The sequence below is a fragment of the Python bivittatus genome, unplaced genomic scaffold (assembly GCF_059951505.1).
Source record: "Python bivittatus isolate LINGU-HERP-01145 unplaced genomic scaffold, Pbiv_v1 ctg000310_np1212, whole genome shotgun sequence".
Lineage (NCBI taxonomy): Eukaryota > Metazoa > Chordata > Lepidosauria > Squamata > Pythonidae > Python > Python bivittatus.
The window spans coordinates 5,775,641-5,791,895 of NW_028277054.1; the positions used below are offsets into that span (position 1 = coordinate 5,775,641).

The 16,255-nt window shown below is 50.2% G+C and overlaps 1 protein-coding gene across 1 annotated transcript; it reads left to right on the forward strand.

Moving 5' to 3' along the window:
* Positions 1-7,686: 7,686 nt before the first annotated feature.
* LOC112543332 (phospholipase A2 inhibitor PIP) lies at positions 7,687-14,880 on the forward strand. The gene is made up of 5 exons (XM_088139956.1): positions 7,687-7,877; positions 9,377-9,493; positions 10,459-10,611; positions 12,812-12,952; positions 14,572-14,880. The coding sequence occupies exons 1-5, from the start codon at positions 7,829-7,831 to the stop codon at positions 14,715-14,717; spliced, it is 606 nt and encodes a 201-aa protein (XP_087996082.1). The 5' UTR covers positions 7,687-7,828; the 3' UTR covers positions 14,718-14,880.
* Positions 14,881-16,255: the final 1,375 nt, after the last annotated feature.

The following is a 16,255-nucleotide window of genomic DNA, read 5'->3' on the forward strand; positions in this document are numbered from 1 at the left end:
CATTGCATATTAGACCCACTGCAGAACCTGCTCTCTCCACAAAGGTGAATTCCTCTGTCCATTCCTGCTGAAAAGTATGATACTCCTCATCTTTTTTTCTTTTAGGCATCTTCTTCAATAAAAGGGTTTCTGCAATTAGCTAGCTGACTGAGGTGAGGAGGATACCACCCCAGGTAGTGGTCCGTGGGGCAGGGCAGAGGTAATGAAGGCAGGGTAGCCAATTGCGGGTGTAGCTGGTGGGATGGACCCTTACAGGCCGTCAAGGAGGTTAGGCCCAAGCCGGGGGCTCGATTTTCCACCACTGGTGGAAAGTGGCACCGTGCCTGAAATATGTCTCGTACCTGCCTGTGGAGTGTGAGATTTGCCCCGTTCGACAGAGAAACTCTCGTGACACGTGTGGTTCACAAAGAAGGTTTACTCATGCGTAACGTAGTAGTCACAAGCAAAGCCAGGACTGGCTTGGTACAATTGCATCACTTGTTATATTCCCCCCTTCCCGCGCTTTTTCCCGCCTCGTGATCGCGTTGCAGCTGTGGACTATTGGGCCCCCCAATGTCCCCCTTGATCGTTCATGATGGCAGGGTCGGTCAGAGTCCATTGTCTTTGATTGCCAGTCCCCCTCCGGCTGGGTTGGTCCCTCCCTGCTACGTGCAGACCCGCGGGTTCTGTGCTGCGTTGCGATCTTGTTTCGCTGCCCTGCGGCCCCGTTCCTTGCATGCTCGCGCCGTTATCAGTTCATAGTTAAAAGCTTCCGCTGTGGTTTTCCTGTTTAGCTGGCCGCAGGTGGCTCGTTAATTAGCGGCGCTTTCGGTTCCTCTTTTCCCCGCTAGCTACCGCCGGTGGATTCCGCGTGGTCTGGTTGCGAGCTTCCCTGCAGCCCCGTGCTTCCCTGAAGCCTCGTGCTGACCGAACCTGACATGCCGCCCCCCTGAAGACAACTCCCCCCCCTCGGTTCTATTTCGGCTTCCCGGGGTATTTACTGTAAAAGTCCCGCACTAGGTCCGGCGCCCTTATGTGGGTTTTACTCACCCATTCGCTGTGGGACTTGGGGAAATGTTTCCATTGCACTAGGAGCTGGGTCTGCCCCTTGTGCCTCCGGGCGTCCAGTATCCGGTTGATTTCGAAGTGCTGCTCCCCCCCGACCATGATGGGTGGCGGTACTCCCTCCGCCTTGTGCCAGGCATTCCCCGGCTGGTGCAACTTTAGCAGGCTGCAATGGAACACTGGGTGGATCTTCCCGAGGCTTTTCGGGAGCGTCAGCCTGACGGTCACCGGATTGATGACCTCCGAAATGGGGAACGGCCCCACAAACCTCGGGCTAAGTTTTTTCGATGCCTGGTGCGTCTTTAGGTTTTTGGTTGACAGATACACCTGGTCCCCCACTTTCCATTTCTCCTCGGGGAGCCTCTTGCGGTCCGCGTGCTTCTTGTAGTCGGCTTTGGCTCTTTGCAATGCCGCGTGCGCCGCTCGCCGGGTCTCGTCGATTTGGGCGAACCAGGCGTCCAGGGAGTTGATCTGGGATTCTGGCTGAGGCAGCTCCGGCATGGGGACGAAATCTCTCCCGGTGGCTACTTTGAACGGAGAGAACCCGGTACTCTTGTGGACGGCGTTGTTGTATGCCACCTCCGCGAATGGTAGTAGCTCCGCCCAATCGTCCTGTTGGTGCCCCACGTAGCAGCGCAGGTACTGTTCGAGCCCCCCGTTCAGGCGTTCCGTGGCTCCGTCTGTCTGCGGGTGCGCCGCGGAGGATAGGGCTTGTTTCGTCCCCACCCGCTTCAGGAACTCCCGCCAGAACCGCGCGATGAAGTTGCCGCCCCGATCGCTGACGACCCGTCGAGGTGCGCCGTGGAGTCGGTAGACATGTTGCACGAACAGTCTCGCCAGCCCCTCGGCCGTGGGGACTCGCCGGCACGCTACAAAATGCGCTTGTTTGGAGAATAAGTCCGTGACCACCCAAATGGCGGTCTTCCCCTTACTCTCCGGGAGCTCCACTATGAAGTCCATGGCGACCTCTTGCCAAGGGCCGTCGGGTTCCGCTACCGACTGGAGTAGGCCTCTAGGTTTGCCTTTGGCTCCTTTCGCTGTCGCGCACACCGGGCAACCCCCCGAGTACGCCTCCATGTCCTTCCGGAGCGTGGGCCACCAAAACTGCTGCCGGATTAAGTGGAGTGTCTTTACGAAGCCGTAATGCCCCGCGCTCCGGCTGTCGTGGGCTCTCTCCATGACCTCCCGTCGGCAACCCTCGGGCACGTACAGCTTTCCTTCGTGCCACCACAACCCCTCTTGGCCGGTTAGCGCCTCTCGGTTCTGCTTGAGCCAAGCGTCCCGCTCCGCCGCTTCTGCGAACCCTTGCCTTACTTCAGGCGCCGCATCCCGTCGCTCCCCCTTGGTCTGGCTTCGGGTCACCGCCTTTGCAGCCAGCCTGCTGGCGGGGATGACGGAGTCCACGATCTCCTCCCGTAGGCTGGCGTGTTGGGGCATGCGAGACAGTCCATCTGCTAGGAAGTTGCGCTTCCCGGGGATGTGTTTCAGTGTGAACCTGAACCTCCCGAAGTATTGGGACCACCGTGCCTGTTTGGGGGATAGCTTACGCGGGGTCTTCAGGGCCTCGAGGTTCTTATGGTCCGTCCACACCTTGAACGGTTCAGTTGCCCCCTCCAGTAGATGCCTCCACGTGGCCAGCGCCCACTTGACCGCGTACGCCTCTTTCTCCCACACCATCCACCTCCTCTCCGTCTCGGTGAATTTGCGGGAGGCGTAGGCGCACGGGTGGATGGCCCCCTCCGGGCTGGGTTGGAGCAGGACTGCCCCCGTTGCCACGTCTGATGCATCCACTTGGATTATAAACCGCCGGTCTGGGTCGGGATGGCGCAGGATCGGCTCCGCTGTGAACCGCCGTTTTAGTTCCTCAAACGCCCCCTGGCATTCTGCAGTCCACGCGAGTGCCATGCTGGGCCTGGGGGGTTTCCCAGTGCCCTTGGTTTTTAGCAGGTCGGTTAGGGGAAGGGCGATTTGGGCGAAGTTCGGGATAAACTGACGATAGAAGTTCGCAAACCCTAGGAAGCTTTGGAGTTGCCTCCGGGTTCGCGGCACTTCCCAGCCCAGGACATCCCTTACTTTCGCCGGGTCCATCTCAATTCCCCGGCTGGATATTCGGTAGCCGAGGTAGTCTAGTTGCTCTCGATGGAACTCGCATTTCGAGAGCTTTGCGTACAGCTGTGCCTTCAGCAGTCTCTGGAGCACCGTGCGCACCAGGCTCACGTGCTCCACCAGGGTCTCGGTGTAGATGAGGATGTCGTCCAGGTAGACCAGGACGCCCCGGTAGAGTAGGTCGTGCAGCACCTCATTTATTAGCTGCATAAATACCCCCGGGGCCCCTTTTAATCCGAACGGCATCACGGAAAACTGGTAGCTTCTGAGCGGGGTGTTGAACGCCATCTTCCACTCATCTTTTGCGCGGATCCTGACTCTGAAGTAGGCTTTGCGCAAGTCCAGTTTTGTGAACACCCTCCCCTTCGACAGATGCGACATCAAGTCCTTCATCAGGGGGAGGGGGTATTTGTACTCCGTGCTGATTGCGTTCAGCCCCCGGTAGTCTACGCACATACGGAGCGAGCCATCCTTCTTCTCCCGGAATAGCACCGGGGCCGCTAATGGTGACTTCGCGGGTTGGATGAATCCCCGCGCTAGGTTCTTGTCTATGAACTCGCGCAGGGCCCCCATCTCCCTCCTCGACAGGGAGTACATTTTCGGCTTAGGCAGGGTCGCTCCTGGCTCTAGCTCGATGGCGCAATCACTGGGCCGGTGCGGTGGGAGCTGGTCGGACTCCTTCTCCCCGAACGCTGCCGCCAGGTCTCGATACTGCCTCGGGATTCCGCCGCCCGTTGGGGGTTCCCCGGGTCCGGCCCCTCGCTTTGCGGTCGCCTCGCCAGTCGCCGCTGCCTCCCCTCGCCTCGGGATCGTGGCGGGTCTCCGGGGTCCCGGCGCTGCTGCTGCTGCTGTTGCTGCCCGGGTCTCGGGCCCCATCTGCTCTCGCCCCGTCTCCCGGTGTCCCGGACCCTCCGCTTGCCCGCCGGTGGTTGCGGCTGCCTCCGTCTCCACGGCTCGGTCCCCTCTGCTCTCGCCCCTCGCCGGTCTGTCGACCCCGAACCGCACTGCCTCCGCCGTCCAGTCGACTCGTGGATTCCGCCGCCGCAGCCACGCCAAGCCGAGTACCACCGCGTAGTCGGCCACCGGGACCACCACAAACCTCAGTTCTTCCCGGTGACTCCCGATCATCATCTGGACCGGCTCGGTGTAATACTGAGCTGGCCCCCCCCCTGCCAGCGTGCCATCTAGCTGGCTGAATGAAATGGGCTCCCGGAGGCGCCTCAGCTGTAGCCCGAGACCCGAGACCACCGCTGGGTGCATCAAGCAGTGGGTGCAGCCCGAGTCCAGTAGCGCCCGTAGCTGCGCCTCCCCTCCGGATCTCACCCCCCGGACGTGTATCCTCACCCGGAACGGTGGGCAGTCCTCGTCTCTTATTGGGTCCGCGCGCCTCGACTCCCCTGCTCGCACTGGGACGCCGTTCAGTGCGAGCGCGCCTCGTTTCCCGCCGGCTCCGAGTCCTCTCCGGAGGATGCTGTCTCCGGGGTCGACCACCCCCCGCGTCCTTTCTCGGTCACCGCCGCCACTGCCCCCTTCCACGGTCGGTCACCGGTCCTTTTCCCGTTCGCACGCGGGGGTTTGACTTCGGGCCGTGGTGGGGCTCCTTCCCGCTCCGTCGGGCACTGCGCCGCTCGGTGGCCTCTGCCTCCGCATCGGAAGCACAGATTCGGGGCTCTGGTCACCTCTCGCCTCCCGGTGGACTGCCGCCGACCGCTCCGCCTCTCCTCGGGGGTCCTCTCCCTCGGCTGGCCCCTCGTCTGGTCCCGTCGTCTTGTGCTCTGTTGGATCTGCCGCCACGCCGATTCCGCCGTTCCGGCCAGCCAGATCCAATCCTTCACTGTGGGCGGGTCGTCCCGCCCCAGTGCCCGTTCCAGGATCTCTGGGTTGAGTCCCCTCTTAAAATACTTCACCTTCAGGGACTCCGGCCAGTCCGCGAGCTTCTCGGCCAACCTCCGGAACTCCAGGGCATATTCCGATACCGATTTGCCCCGCTGTCTGAACTGTAGGATGTCATCCTCCGCCCGCTTGGCGCTCAATGTGTCCTCGAATCTGTCCCGGAGCGCCTGCATGAAGTCCGGGAAACTCCGTAGTTCCGCCGCGTTGGCATCGTACAGCCCGATCACCCAGCTGGCTGCTTGGCCATCTAGCAGCTCGGCCACGTAGGATACCCTGTCCTCGTCTCTAGCGAATAGGTGACCACCCCTCTGCATGAACCCCCTGACGTGCGTCAGAAAGTGCGGCAGCTGTTCGGGGTCCCCTGAGAACTTCCCAGTGATACCTCGAAGTCTCAGGGCATCTGCCGCCCGTTGGTCCTCCGACCGGGGCGCCGTGGGTGGTGCCGGCGGGGGTGCCGGACCGCCCCCCCTGTCGCTCACCCCCTCGTTCACCGCCGGTGGCCCCACTCTCTGTAGTAGGGTCTGGAGCATCGCCTCCACGGTGTCTAGGCGTCGCTCGACTCTCTCCTCTAGTTGGGCGAATTTCTCGCTCCACTCACGGTTCCGGAACCCCGAACCCCGGGTCATCGTAACGCCTGAACCGTCTGGTCCTTGGTTCATGCCCATCGACCACCGCTCGGATGGAGGGCGCCCGGCCCTGGCCGCTGCCCCGTCGCTCCCGGGTGGCTCCGACCGCCCTTCCGCGAGCCTGGATTCCTCGCGCTCCAGCTGACCCACGGATTCCTCGTCGCTGGTCATGCCTGTATTGAGAAAGAAAACGCTCCTCGGTGGTACCGGGTAGCGCTGACGGTGAGTCCTGGCTTTATGTGAGATTTGCCCCGTTCGACAGAGAAACTCTCGTGACACATGTGGTTCACAAAGAAGGTTTACTCATGCGTAACGTAGTAGTCACAAGCAAAGCCAGGACTGGCTTGGTACAATTGCATCACTTGTTATATTCCCCCCTTCCCGCGCTTTTTCCCGCCTCGTGATCGCGTTGCAGCTGTGGGCTATTGGGCCCCCCAATGTCCCCCTTGATCGTTCATGATGGCAGGGTCGGTCAGAGTCCATTGTCTTTGATTGCCAGTCCCCCTCCGGCTGGGTTGGTCCCTCCCTGCTACGTGCAGACCCGCGGGTTCTGTGCTGCGTTGCGATCTTGTTTCGCTGCCCTGCGGCCCCGTTCCTTGCATGCTCGCGCCGTTATCAGTTCATAGTTAAAAGCTTCCGCTGTGGTTTTCCTGTTTAGCTGGCCGCAGGTGGCTCGTTAATTAGCGGCGCTTTCGGTTCCTCTTTTCCCCGCTAGCTACCGCCGGTGGATTCCGCGTGGTCTGGTTGCGAGCTTCCCTGCAGCCCCGTGCTTCCCTGAAGCCTCGTGCTGACCGAACCTGACATGGAGGACGATGCGTCTCCAGGCCCATTCGGCCGCGGATGCTGCGGGGCAAGGTAGGGTGAGTCCCAAGGATGCGGGATGCGGATGCGATGCGGAGGAGGGTGTGGCCTGCGCTCGGCGGATAGAAGACGTGTTCTAATTGTACATGTACCCCGTTATTTTTTTTATTAAAGATTTGGCAGTGAGCCAGATGAACCCATCATAAGAACCACATCTGGCTCGCGAGTCATAGGTTCCCAACCCCTGCCCTAGGATGAGTATTGCTCTCTGGCTTGGCTTGGAATGATGAGAGGATGTTCTTGAAATAGTTTGGAAATATCTGGGGCTATGGAAAGAGACAAATGGCATCTCTCCTTTATCCTAAGGTTAAGCATCATATAAACTAGTAATCTGTGTGTGCCTGGGGGAGCAAGGGAAGCAGATTTAAGAATACCAAGACAAGAGTACTTCATTCTACTTTGAAGCTAGATCTGTACCAAATGTGGTCCTTGCCAGATGATTCCTTGCTGATCAGCTTCTGGGATAGATGAAGTACCAGAGGACAAACAAAGAAAAATATTAGTTAGGGACAGGAAGTAACTGAAATAATATTGAAAACTAGTGTGATGTATTTGGTAAGAAGTTGATCTAGAAGCTAGGAATCCTAGTTCTAACCTACCCTCAGCTGCAGAAGCTCCCTGGAGGACTCTGGGCCTGTCCCTCTTTCTCAGCTCAACAATCTCACAAGGTTGTTGTGGAGCAAAAATAGGAGGAGAGGGCACTATGTATGCCTCTTTGAGCTCCTAAAAGAAAGATGGGATCTGACCGGATGGATGGCTGGATGGATGAATACGTCCTACTGCCCTTTTCTAGGTCCTGACCTTTGGGTAGTTAATCCCCCAGAGTCCTTGCTTATGTTCCTTTGAGCCTGGAACTGTTTGACTAACCATTGTGCCTCTCTGGTTACTGACCCCCAAACTGGCTTTTCTTTCAGCACCTGCATTTATCCATCCGGTCTGAAGTGCTACTTGGCAGTTTGACTTGGTGGCTGTTACTGGACTTTGCTTATAGTGCAGATAAGATCAAATGGCATGTGCCAATGACAATACACAACAAAAATGCTTACAAGGCTATGTACTCAGCATTGCAGTTTTCTAGATGGTCAGCTAAGTTGAAATGGTTTTGGTCAAGTCAACTTTGTGTTTGCCTTTGGATTTGTAGGCTGGACATAAATTATGGGGAGGGGTGTCCCATTTTTAAACTCCTCATGTTTATTTAATGTTGTGAAGATTCTCTGGTTACAGCAGAATCCAGAACTTTACTGAATTCAACATATCCAATCCAGCTCTGATCTTTACCAGAAAAGACATCTTGAGCCATGAAATCCCTACAGACCATCTGCCTTCTTTTCATTTTTATAGCTAGAGGTAAGGAGATGATACTGCAGAATGTTCTGGGGCAAATGGGTTCCAAGTCTTCTATTGCCTTATCTTTTACCCTTGGGTCAGCCTTGCTTTCGGTGTTCTTAACTTCTCCAAGTTCAACAGTAGACATCAAGCCATTTGCTTGGATGCAAGCAGAAATTCATGCAATCATCTGGAACTCGGGATGCCAACGGTGTGCAGCCTTCTACCTGCACTCAAGAAAACCTCAATTCTCTATAGCTCCTGCCACTCAGTGTTGAAAAGTTGGAAACCTTGAGGAGCAGAAGTTTTATGTAGGAACCCATCCTTCCTACTCATGTTATCACATCCAGTTCAGGCTTAGTACCTGAGTAAGTTTTACCTTTCAAGACTGTTGCAGCTTGTTGACTGATAACTATCCCCTGACATTTTCCATTTACTTGAATTGTACTAGACACAATTAGCTTGGAGGTTAGGCGTATGATTTAGCTATGTCAGTTGATTGGAAAAGGATAAAGGTAGAAGAATATTGCTTGGAGCTGTGTCCAGATCCTCTGGGTAGGTTTGCTATAGTTAGCTGTTTCCACCGATTACTCTTCCACTTCTGAGCCCAGTGTAACTGGTACCATCGTCTTGTAAAGCCCTAGAAAGAGCTGAGGAACATTATAGCCTATTTGATGCCATCGCTTCATTGGCCTTATTCACGTACATCTGAATGAGGACAAGTGATGTCATGCCCATTGTGTCATCATGCTAATGATGCAAATTGTGTACTCTAACTCATTGATGTCATGACTTCATGATTGGACCGCTGAAGTGATCTCATGATGTGTGTGGTGTCATTACGGCTTCTGCCAGACCTAAAGTCTCTTTTGTCCTCTCTAGGTGGCCACCATTCTATGTAATGGTATGTGGGAAAGACCTTGGGAGACTGGGCCAAGAGATGCCACCAAGGAGACAGTCAGATAAGAGATAGCATAGCCTGCAGCTGGACAGTGGATGGGGCAAGAGGCTCACAAGAGACCCTCCCTAGTTTCTCGGGCTGCAAAGGAGACGGGGAGAATTGTACTTTCAGACTTGCAAGATTCTGTTAATGCAGCTTTACAATAATGTAGAATTGGCTCATCTGGTCAAATTTCCTGTCTAGTCCACCTAGTAAGGCTGACATTCTATGCGGTTCTTTTCTTTCCTACCATCACCACCTGCAAATGCATAACCGAAACTGTGACCTTCTGAATGGAAACCAAACACCCTACTTCTGGACTAAGCCTGTCCCTAAACAACCCAGGACTTCTCCCCATATCAACCCTCCTGAAATGACCAACCCATCTCCCTGCTCTTTAAAGCATTGCTTGGTTTGCTGACTGGTTTTTATTTCTCTCCACTGAATGCAGCTCTTCAGTAATTTGATTCAGCACAAACAATTGATCAGCCCTGACATTTCAAAATAATGAAAAACCCTGGGGAAGAAATAAGATAATAGAATTAATCAGGCACATTCTTTACTTTTTTCTGCTTTTTAGGAACCTCTCACAAATGTGAAGTTTGTCAAGACGTTGGAGAAGACTGTGAGGGTTATCCGGAGGAATGTCCCTCTCCAGAAGACAAATGTGGCAAGATTCTGATAGACATCTCAGTAGGTAAAAGCAAACTGGCTACTCCACTCATTTCCTTCCAGTAAAATGCGGATCTTTTCCAAGTTCTTCTTTTCTGGCTAAATAATTTTCTCAAGCTGAGTTTGACCTGGTAACCATATGTACTTGTCTGTAGAGCTTTCTTGGCTACAACACCGGACAGCTTGGCCTAGCCTCCTTTTGTGGCTGTTTTCCATTCTAACCTAGAGCCCTGGAGTTCCCTGACGGCTGTTGTCCCCCAGTATTAGAAAAGCCATGTTGCCAAGGTTGACCGAGTTACTGCTCCCTGCTGGTGTCACTCCCAGCTCTTTCTGGCTTAAGCTAATCTTTTGCCAGGAGCATCTCCTGCCTTTACAAACCATCCCTCATTGTTTGGTAAGAAAGAAATTCTTTTGGAATTTTGCACAGAGAAGACTCTGAAGAAATTCTCATGGATAGTCTTCGACTTATGACTATTCATTTAATGACTGTTTGAAGTTGCAATGGTATTGAAAAAAGTGACTTACGACCAATCCTCGCACTTATGACCATTGCAGCGTCCTTGTGGTCATGTGATTGAAATTTGGGTGCTTGATAACTGGCATGTGTATCTATGGCAGTTGCAGCATCCCGGGGTTACGTGATCACCATTTGTGACCTTCCCAGGGGGCTTCCAGCAAGCAAAGTCAATGGGGAAGCTGGATTCGCTTAACAACCATGGCAAAAAGGGGCATAAAATTGGGCACCACTCACTTAACAGTAGAAGAAAATAGGTCTTGTCTGTATATAATGATAGGTGACTGCTGCAGAATGGCAAGAGGAGACAGAAACATCGCATGCATGAGGACATCACATGCATGCTTCTGATGTTTTGAAAATGCCCCTCCCTTTTATCTTTAAAATGGATAAAAGCCTGAGGGAGGGGCATTTTCAAAACTCTACAAGGCCTCCAAATTAACTTCCTCTTCCTTTTTTTTTTCTCATCCACACAGGACCAGTTTCATTCAGAGGCATCCATAAGAATTGTTTCTCATCCAGCATCTGTAAACTTGGCCGTCTTGACATACATGTTTGGGATGGAATGTACGTGAGAGGAAAAACAAATTGCTGTGATAATGATCAGTGTGAAGACCAACCACTTCCTGGTAGGTTTGTTCAGGAGGTCTAAGAACATGATCTCTCAACACCCTCCCTATTTCAGAGGGTAATATCGGTGGGTAACATGACATGATTCTTGACTTTCTCTGTACTCTGTCGGTATCCTCCCATCACTGTCTAATAATATATACTGATCTTGTCCTGCCAACTTCCTTGAGGACAATCTTTTATGGATTTTTTTTAAAAAATCCAATTTGTCATTGTTGTACAGACAAGCATAGTACTGATATCAGTTTAATGAATTCAGCTTCCCACACTGGGCTTGGGTGTAAGATCTACTATTTCATAAGAATGCCAGGCCATAGAAATGAAATGAACTTGCAAATTAACTGAACTCGCAGAAATGGAGAAGCTGACCAGTTTGGTCAGAGAAAAAAACAATAAAGACTTTTTCAGAAGGCTGAAACCTTGTATGGGCTTTTGCTGAAAGAAGAAAAAAACAAATGGATGATTTGAGGATCTGGGGTTAAAAATGAGACAAAGAGGTTGGAGAAAAGTTTAAGATGATCATTACTCAATAGAAAGAAGGCGCAATTGTGTGTGTGTGTTTTTCCCCATTCTTTTCTTTTTCAATTTCTTTCTTGTATCTCCATTTCTTATTTTCTATCTTTGTTCTTGTTTGTTTTGTATATTTTACTATATTGAAAAATTGTAAATATGTATGTATGTATGTATGTATGTATGTATGTATGTATGTATGTAAAAGAACACCAGGCCATGTTAAGCCTCAATTCGCAAATCTAAGAATGACACCAAAAAGAAGCAAAAGGCTGCCCTGTAGGACACCTTTCCAAGGAAGGAGGCCCTGTAGCTCAACCAACAGTCTGGTGTTTTGGCTCTTGACATACAGTATGCAAATTCTCTGTAACTTTTCAGAGGTGTTGGAAATGTCCTCTTTTCTTACTTTTCTCCTTAGCCTACCCTCCTTCCAAAACTGTTTGTGCTTTGCTCAGTTTTTGCTCCAGGGTTAAGGCCTGGCATTCATTCATGTAGTTGATCAGGCTAGGCATTGCTCCAACCTGCCAACTCTGAAACTGATAAGGAGGGGAAGAGGATTTAATTTAATGAAGGACCTTCTGGAACTTCTCAAACTTCAGGGCATTTGAAACAGTTTGAAGCTCCTTCATGGAGCGTATTCCCCGTCCACACAGGGTGGTATCATGGGGAAGCTGTTGAATTGGCATGAGGAAGAGCCAATTTCAGGCCCACCTTAAGGCACTAACGTTCTCTGGGGGTGTAACACAGTCCCTTTCTCTCAGCCGCACCTGCCTCACAGTGTTCTTCTTTGGGGGGGGAAATGGGAGGAAGATGCACTGCATACCTTCCTTGAGGTCTTGAATGAAAGAGTGGACAACAAATGTTAACAGATGAATAAATAAGGAGGGCAGCAAAGGTTCTGCATTGCTTGGTGACTTTTCAACAGTCTGCTCTGGCCCGTCTAAAGAGGTTGAGTGCGAGGGCAGAGTATTAGAGAAGCCCCTCCAGGAAGTAAAAGTGCTCAAACAGAGTTGGAGCAGCACAAAGGACTTCACAAGCTTGATAATGTCCTTTCTAGTTCATTTCAGGGCCAGCTGCTACCCAGGCCTACTGTTTGCACAAGTTTGCAAGCAAATCCTGGGAGGTTCAACTGTTTGATAGGTTGATTACGTGCCATCAAGTCGTTGTCGACTCTTAGTGACCACATAGATAGGTTTTCTCCATGATGATCTGTCCCTAACCTGTTCCTTCAGCTCTTCCAACCGTACACCCATTGCCACTGTAAAGAAGTCTTGCTGCTGGTCCTCCGCTGCTTCTCTTTTCTTCCACCTTTCCCAGATTTACAGCCTTTTCCAGAGAGCTAGGTCTTCGCATAATGTGTCCGAAGTAGGATAACTCGTCTGGTCATTTGTGCCTCAATGGGGCTGAATCAAGTTATCCAGCTCTTCCCGCTCCCCACCCCCAACCATTCCTGGTAGGCCGGTACAACACTGTCTTTTTCTTGCTGGGCATAGCCATGAGCAGTAATGTCAGGGGATGGAAATTGTATTTGGTTAATGTTTTGGTACAGGTATTTCAAAGTTTACAAGGCACAGCAAATGCATGCAGTTTTGAAAAGGGGGGCAGGAGAGTCCACAGAACTCACAGACCCTTGGCATGGATGATCTTTCTGCTGATCTTTTCCTTCCTCCTTTTTTTTTTTCTTTGCAGGATTGCCCCTCTCCCTCCAGAATGGGCTCTATTGTCCTGGTGCTTTTGGTATTTTTACTGAGGACAGCACTGAACATGAAGTTAAATGCAGAGGAACTGAAACTATGTGCCTTGATCTCGTGGGATACAGACAAGAATATTGTAATTATTTTTTTTAATTTGATTGTGGGTTGCAACAATCATGCAAAGCATGATGCCATTGGTGGGAGATTTGCAGGCAAATGCTCAGAGTCCCCCAAAGCAGAATAGAAATGGGGCCCAAGAAGGGCCCTGCTCATTTGCAAACTTTGGTAGCAAGAGAAATAATAACAGTATTTTTCTAAGGTGCAAATGCAACAGCCGCTAAGTCCAAAGTCTAAAATTCCACCACTATGTGTGGTATTCATTTATGTAATGATTATATCACTTTACTAGGTGGCTAAAAAAACATGAAGCCAGGGTGGGAGAGTGCGTTCACCCAACGTGTTTAGTGAGGTAACTGGGCAGGGGGGTGTTGCATAATGCCTTGAACCAAGTGATCAATGTTGACACAACCTCTTAAGCCAATAAGAAAACTGATCACATTTTAACCTGATCGGGATTAGCAGAACTAGTGGTTGCAGCTTTTGGAATCTCACTGGTCAGTTCAGAATATTGTGTGAGTTTCGGCATCATCTGATGACCAGTGCATATAAAAGTAAGAATAGGATTACTTCACAATGCTTTCAATCCAGCCAGAGGTGCTGCAGGATCAAAGATTCACCCTGGGTCAACAGGGCAGTCAAGAAGGGGTGATTGAAGTTCTACCTGTCGTCCCCCCCCCCCCCCCAACACACATAAAAAACAGGCAGAGCTTTGGTCTCACCATGGTGGCATCTCGCATTTTTCAACCACAGTGTCAATCCCTGAATACAGCTTTTGGGAACCGGAGGAAACCCCAAAGTTTACTGAGCTGACAAAAGAGACTGACAGCATTGCAGAGGTCAATTTGAAACCAAAGACAAAGATTTTGACTATCCACCTAGTTTGTTATGTAGGAGTTTCATTCAAAATCCCCTTATTATGTTGGGTGCAAGTTAACAATTAGGTAATGAGAAAAAGAAATGAATTCTGGCAGAGCAGGATTGAACTGGGTTGTTTTGATCAGTATTAGCTAGTTTACTTTTCCCTAATCTCCAAGCCAAACCCTGGTTTGAATGCTTGTGTAGATTGAACGTTAAAAGGAGAAGGAGTTCAAATGCATGGTCACACATGCAATCTTGATTTTTTTGACCGCCCTTGTGGATGCTTCTGACCAAGTTAGTGAATTAACCCTTTTCTCTGGGACCGCACATACCTTGAACAGTAAAGGAAGCACATGGTCTCAATTCGCCCAGCACAGTAAGCCACAAAAAGAACTGAGTTTAAAACTATCCCGGTTTAGTATGCAATGTAAATGCAGCCTGGCAGCTGTATTTGGAAATGACGTTGAAAGAAGGTAGCCATTCAGTATGCAGCGAAAGGTGACACTCAAAATTTTGTTGGCAAACTTTATCCATCTCTGGTTCATGGCCACCCTAATTCCCATCCATTTTGGATAGGGAGAATCTCCCAAATGAATCATGGATGGGTGATCATCTTCAGTTTGCTTCTGTAAAAAAAGGCTTGGGGTCTTAGAATCTTAGAATCTGCAAATGTCCCCCAAAATTAACTTGTGTGGAACTTGTTTAGTGACTTTACTAGAGTGAGAGAAGAACGCCTACAGGTTTGCTTGATCCATATCTTGTTGGATATTTCTGCAGATCCTGGAAACATCACTTATAATATCAAAGGCTGTGTTTCTTCCTGTCCCTTGATAACTTTGAGTGAAAGAGGTCATGAAGAACGCAAAAATGATCTGAAGAAGGTTGAATGTAGGGAAGCCTTGAAATATGAATCCTCTGATTAATACTGGAATCATTCTGGAATCTGAATGTCAGCCATTTCACCAGGTTGAACCTGCCTCATCAGAATGACTCTGAATGGAAACTTACATTTTTAAGTTGTGGCTCTTCCTGCTGATTAATTCTTAAAAATTTTTTTAAAAAAGCAAATAAAAGAAGTCAAAGTGATGGGTTGGGTTGTTTATTTGTTGTCTTTGTTTTTTGCTTTCTTTTAGCTATGTCTTTCTTCCCCGAGCGTTTTGGGGTGGAATGGTTAGATGAAAGTCTTTGAGGAAGACATTAATTTCATTTCTTTTAATTATTTGGTAGATTTATATGCTGCCTTTCCTGTAGAACAGTGTTTCTCAACCTTGGCAACTTGAAGATGGGTGGACTTCAACTCCCAGAATTCCCCAGCCAGCCATCTTCAAGTTGCCAAGGTTGAGAAACCCTGCTCTAGAAGCACAAGGAGGTGAATGTAGCACTCCCTCCTCTATTTTTTCCTTACAACAATCCTGCGAGGCAGAGAGAAAGCACATAGCTCAACGTCATTTAATGAGCTGATGGTGGATTTTTGCCCGCACCACCACAGGACAATGTGGTATTGCCCTGACAGTGACTACATTCATGGTCAACTTCAAGGATGAGGGATGATCAAGGATAAGGGATGCTGGGAATTGTATCTCAGCAACTTTGAGGGGTTACCTAGGATACTTACTATTTTGATAACGTCAGGGCCAAAGATGGGCTACGTCTGTGATGACAGAGCATCTACTGTATCTATCATGAGGTCAGACTGGGCAGGGAGGAGAAAATAGAAGATAAAGAATGGCAGAGGCATCCATATCACACCTGTCAATAAAGAGCTTGGTTATCAATGCCTGGAGGAAACCAACAACCTTTATACAATAGGTGACATCCATCAACACAGTCACACACACACACACACACACACACACACACACTTCGAGCAGTGATGAAACAGGTTTTACTAGCTCCCATTTACTGATACAAAATGTTGATTTTTTTTTTAATTTATTCAATCCATTTATATGGCTGCCCATCACAAAAACATGAGTCTGGGCAGCTCACAACATTAAAATAAGTTCATATATATACCCACACACAAATAAAACAAAGAATAAAACACACAGCAGCCAGAGAATCATAAAAACAGCCATCAATATAACCAGGAAACAGGCTCCATCGTACACCTGGGGCCCCAGGCTCTAGCACAGAACCATGTTCAAGTCTCTTCCATTCTTTACAACCACCATTTTCGGAGAACAGTCCCACACAGTATCTGCCTAAACTCTGAGCAAGTTCGAGGCCTCTAGATAGGCCTTCTGGGACAAAATCGTGAATACAAAATCAACTTAGGGAGGGGAAAGATCCTTTTCTAAGGAACCTGGGGAAGGAACCAGGAAATGCAAGGTATGCCATCAGCTTCTAGAGCTCACTCCATTGGCATGGTTGTCCATGGAAGGGGGTCAAATGATGATGCCAGCATGATGACATAGAATATGTCTTCATATATGCTTACATCAGAAATAAAAATGCAGAA

Bases quoted from the DNA above. Each gene is read 5' to 3' on its own strand.
- LOC112543332 (XM_088139956.1), top strand. From the start codon at position 7,829: ATGAAATCCCTACAGACCATCTGCCTTCTTTTCATTTTTATAGCTAGA. The intron at 7,878-9,376 runs GTAAGGAGATGA...TCTGCTTTTTAG, and splicing joins TTTCATTTTTATAGCTAGAG to GAACCTCTCACAAATGTGAA. The intron at 9,494-10,458 runs GTAAAAGCAAAC...TCATCCACACAG, and splicing joins TCTGATAGACATCTCAGTAG to GACCAGTTTCATTCAGAGGC.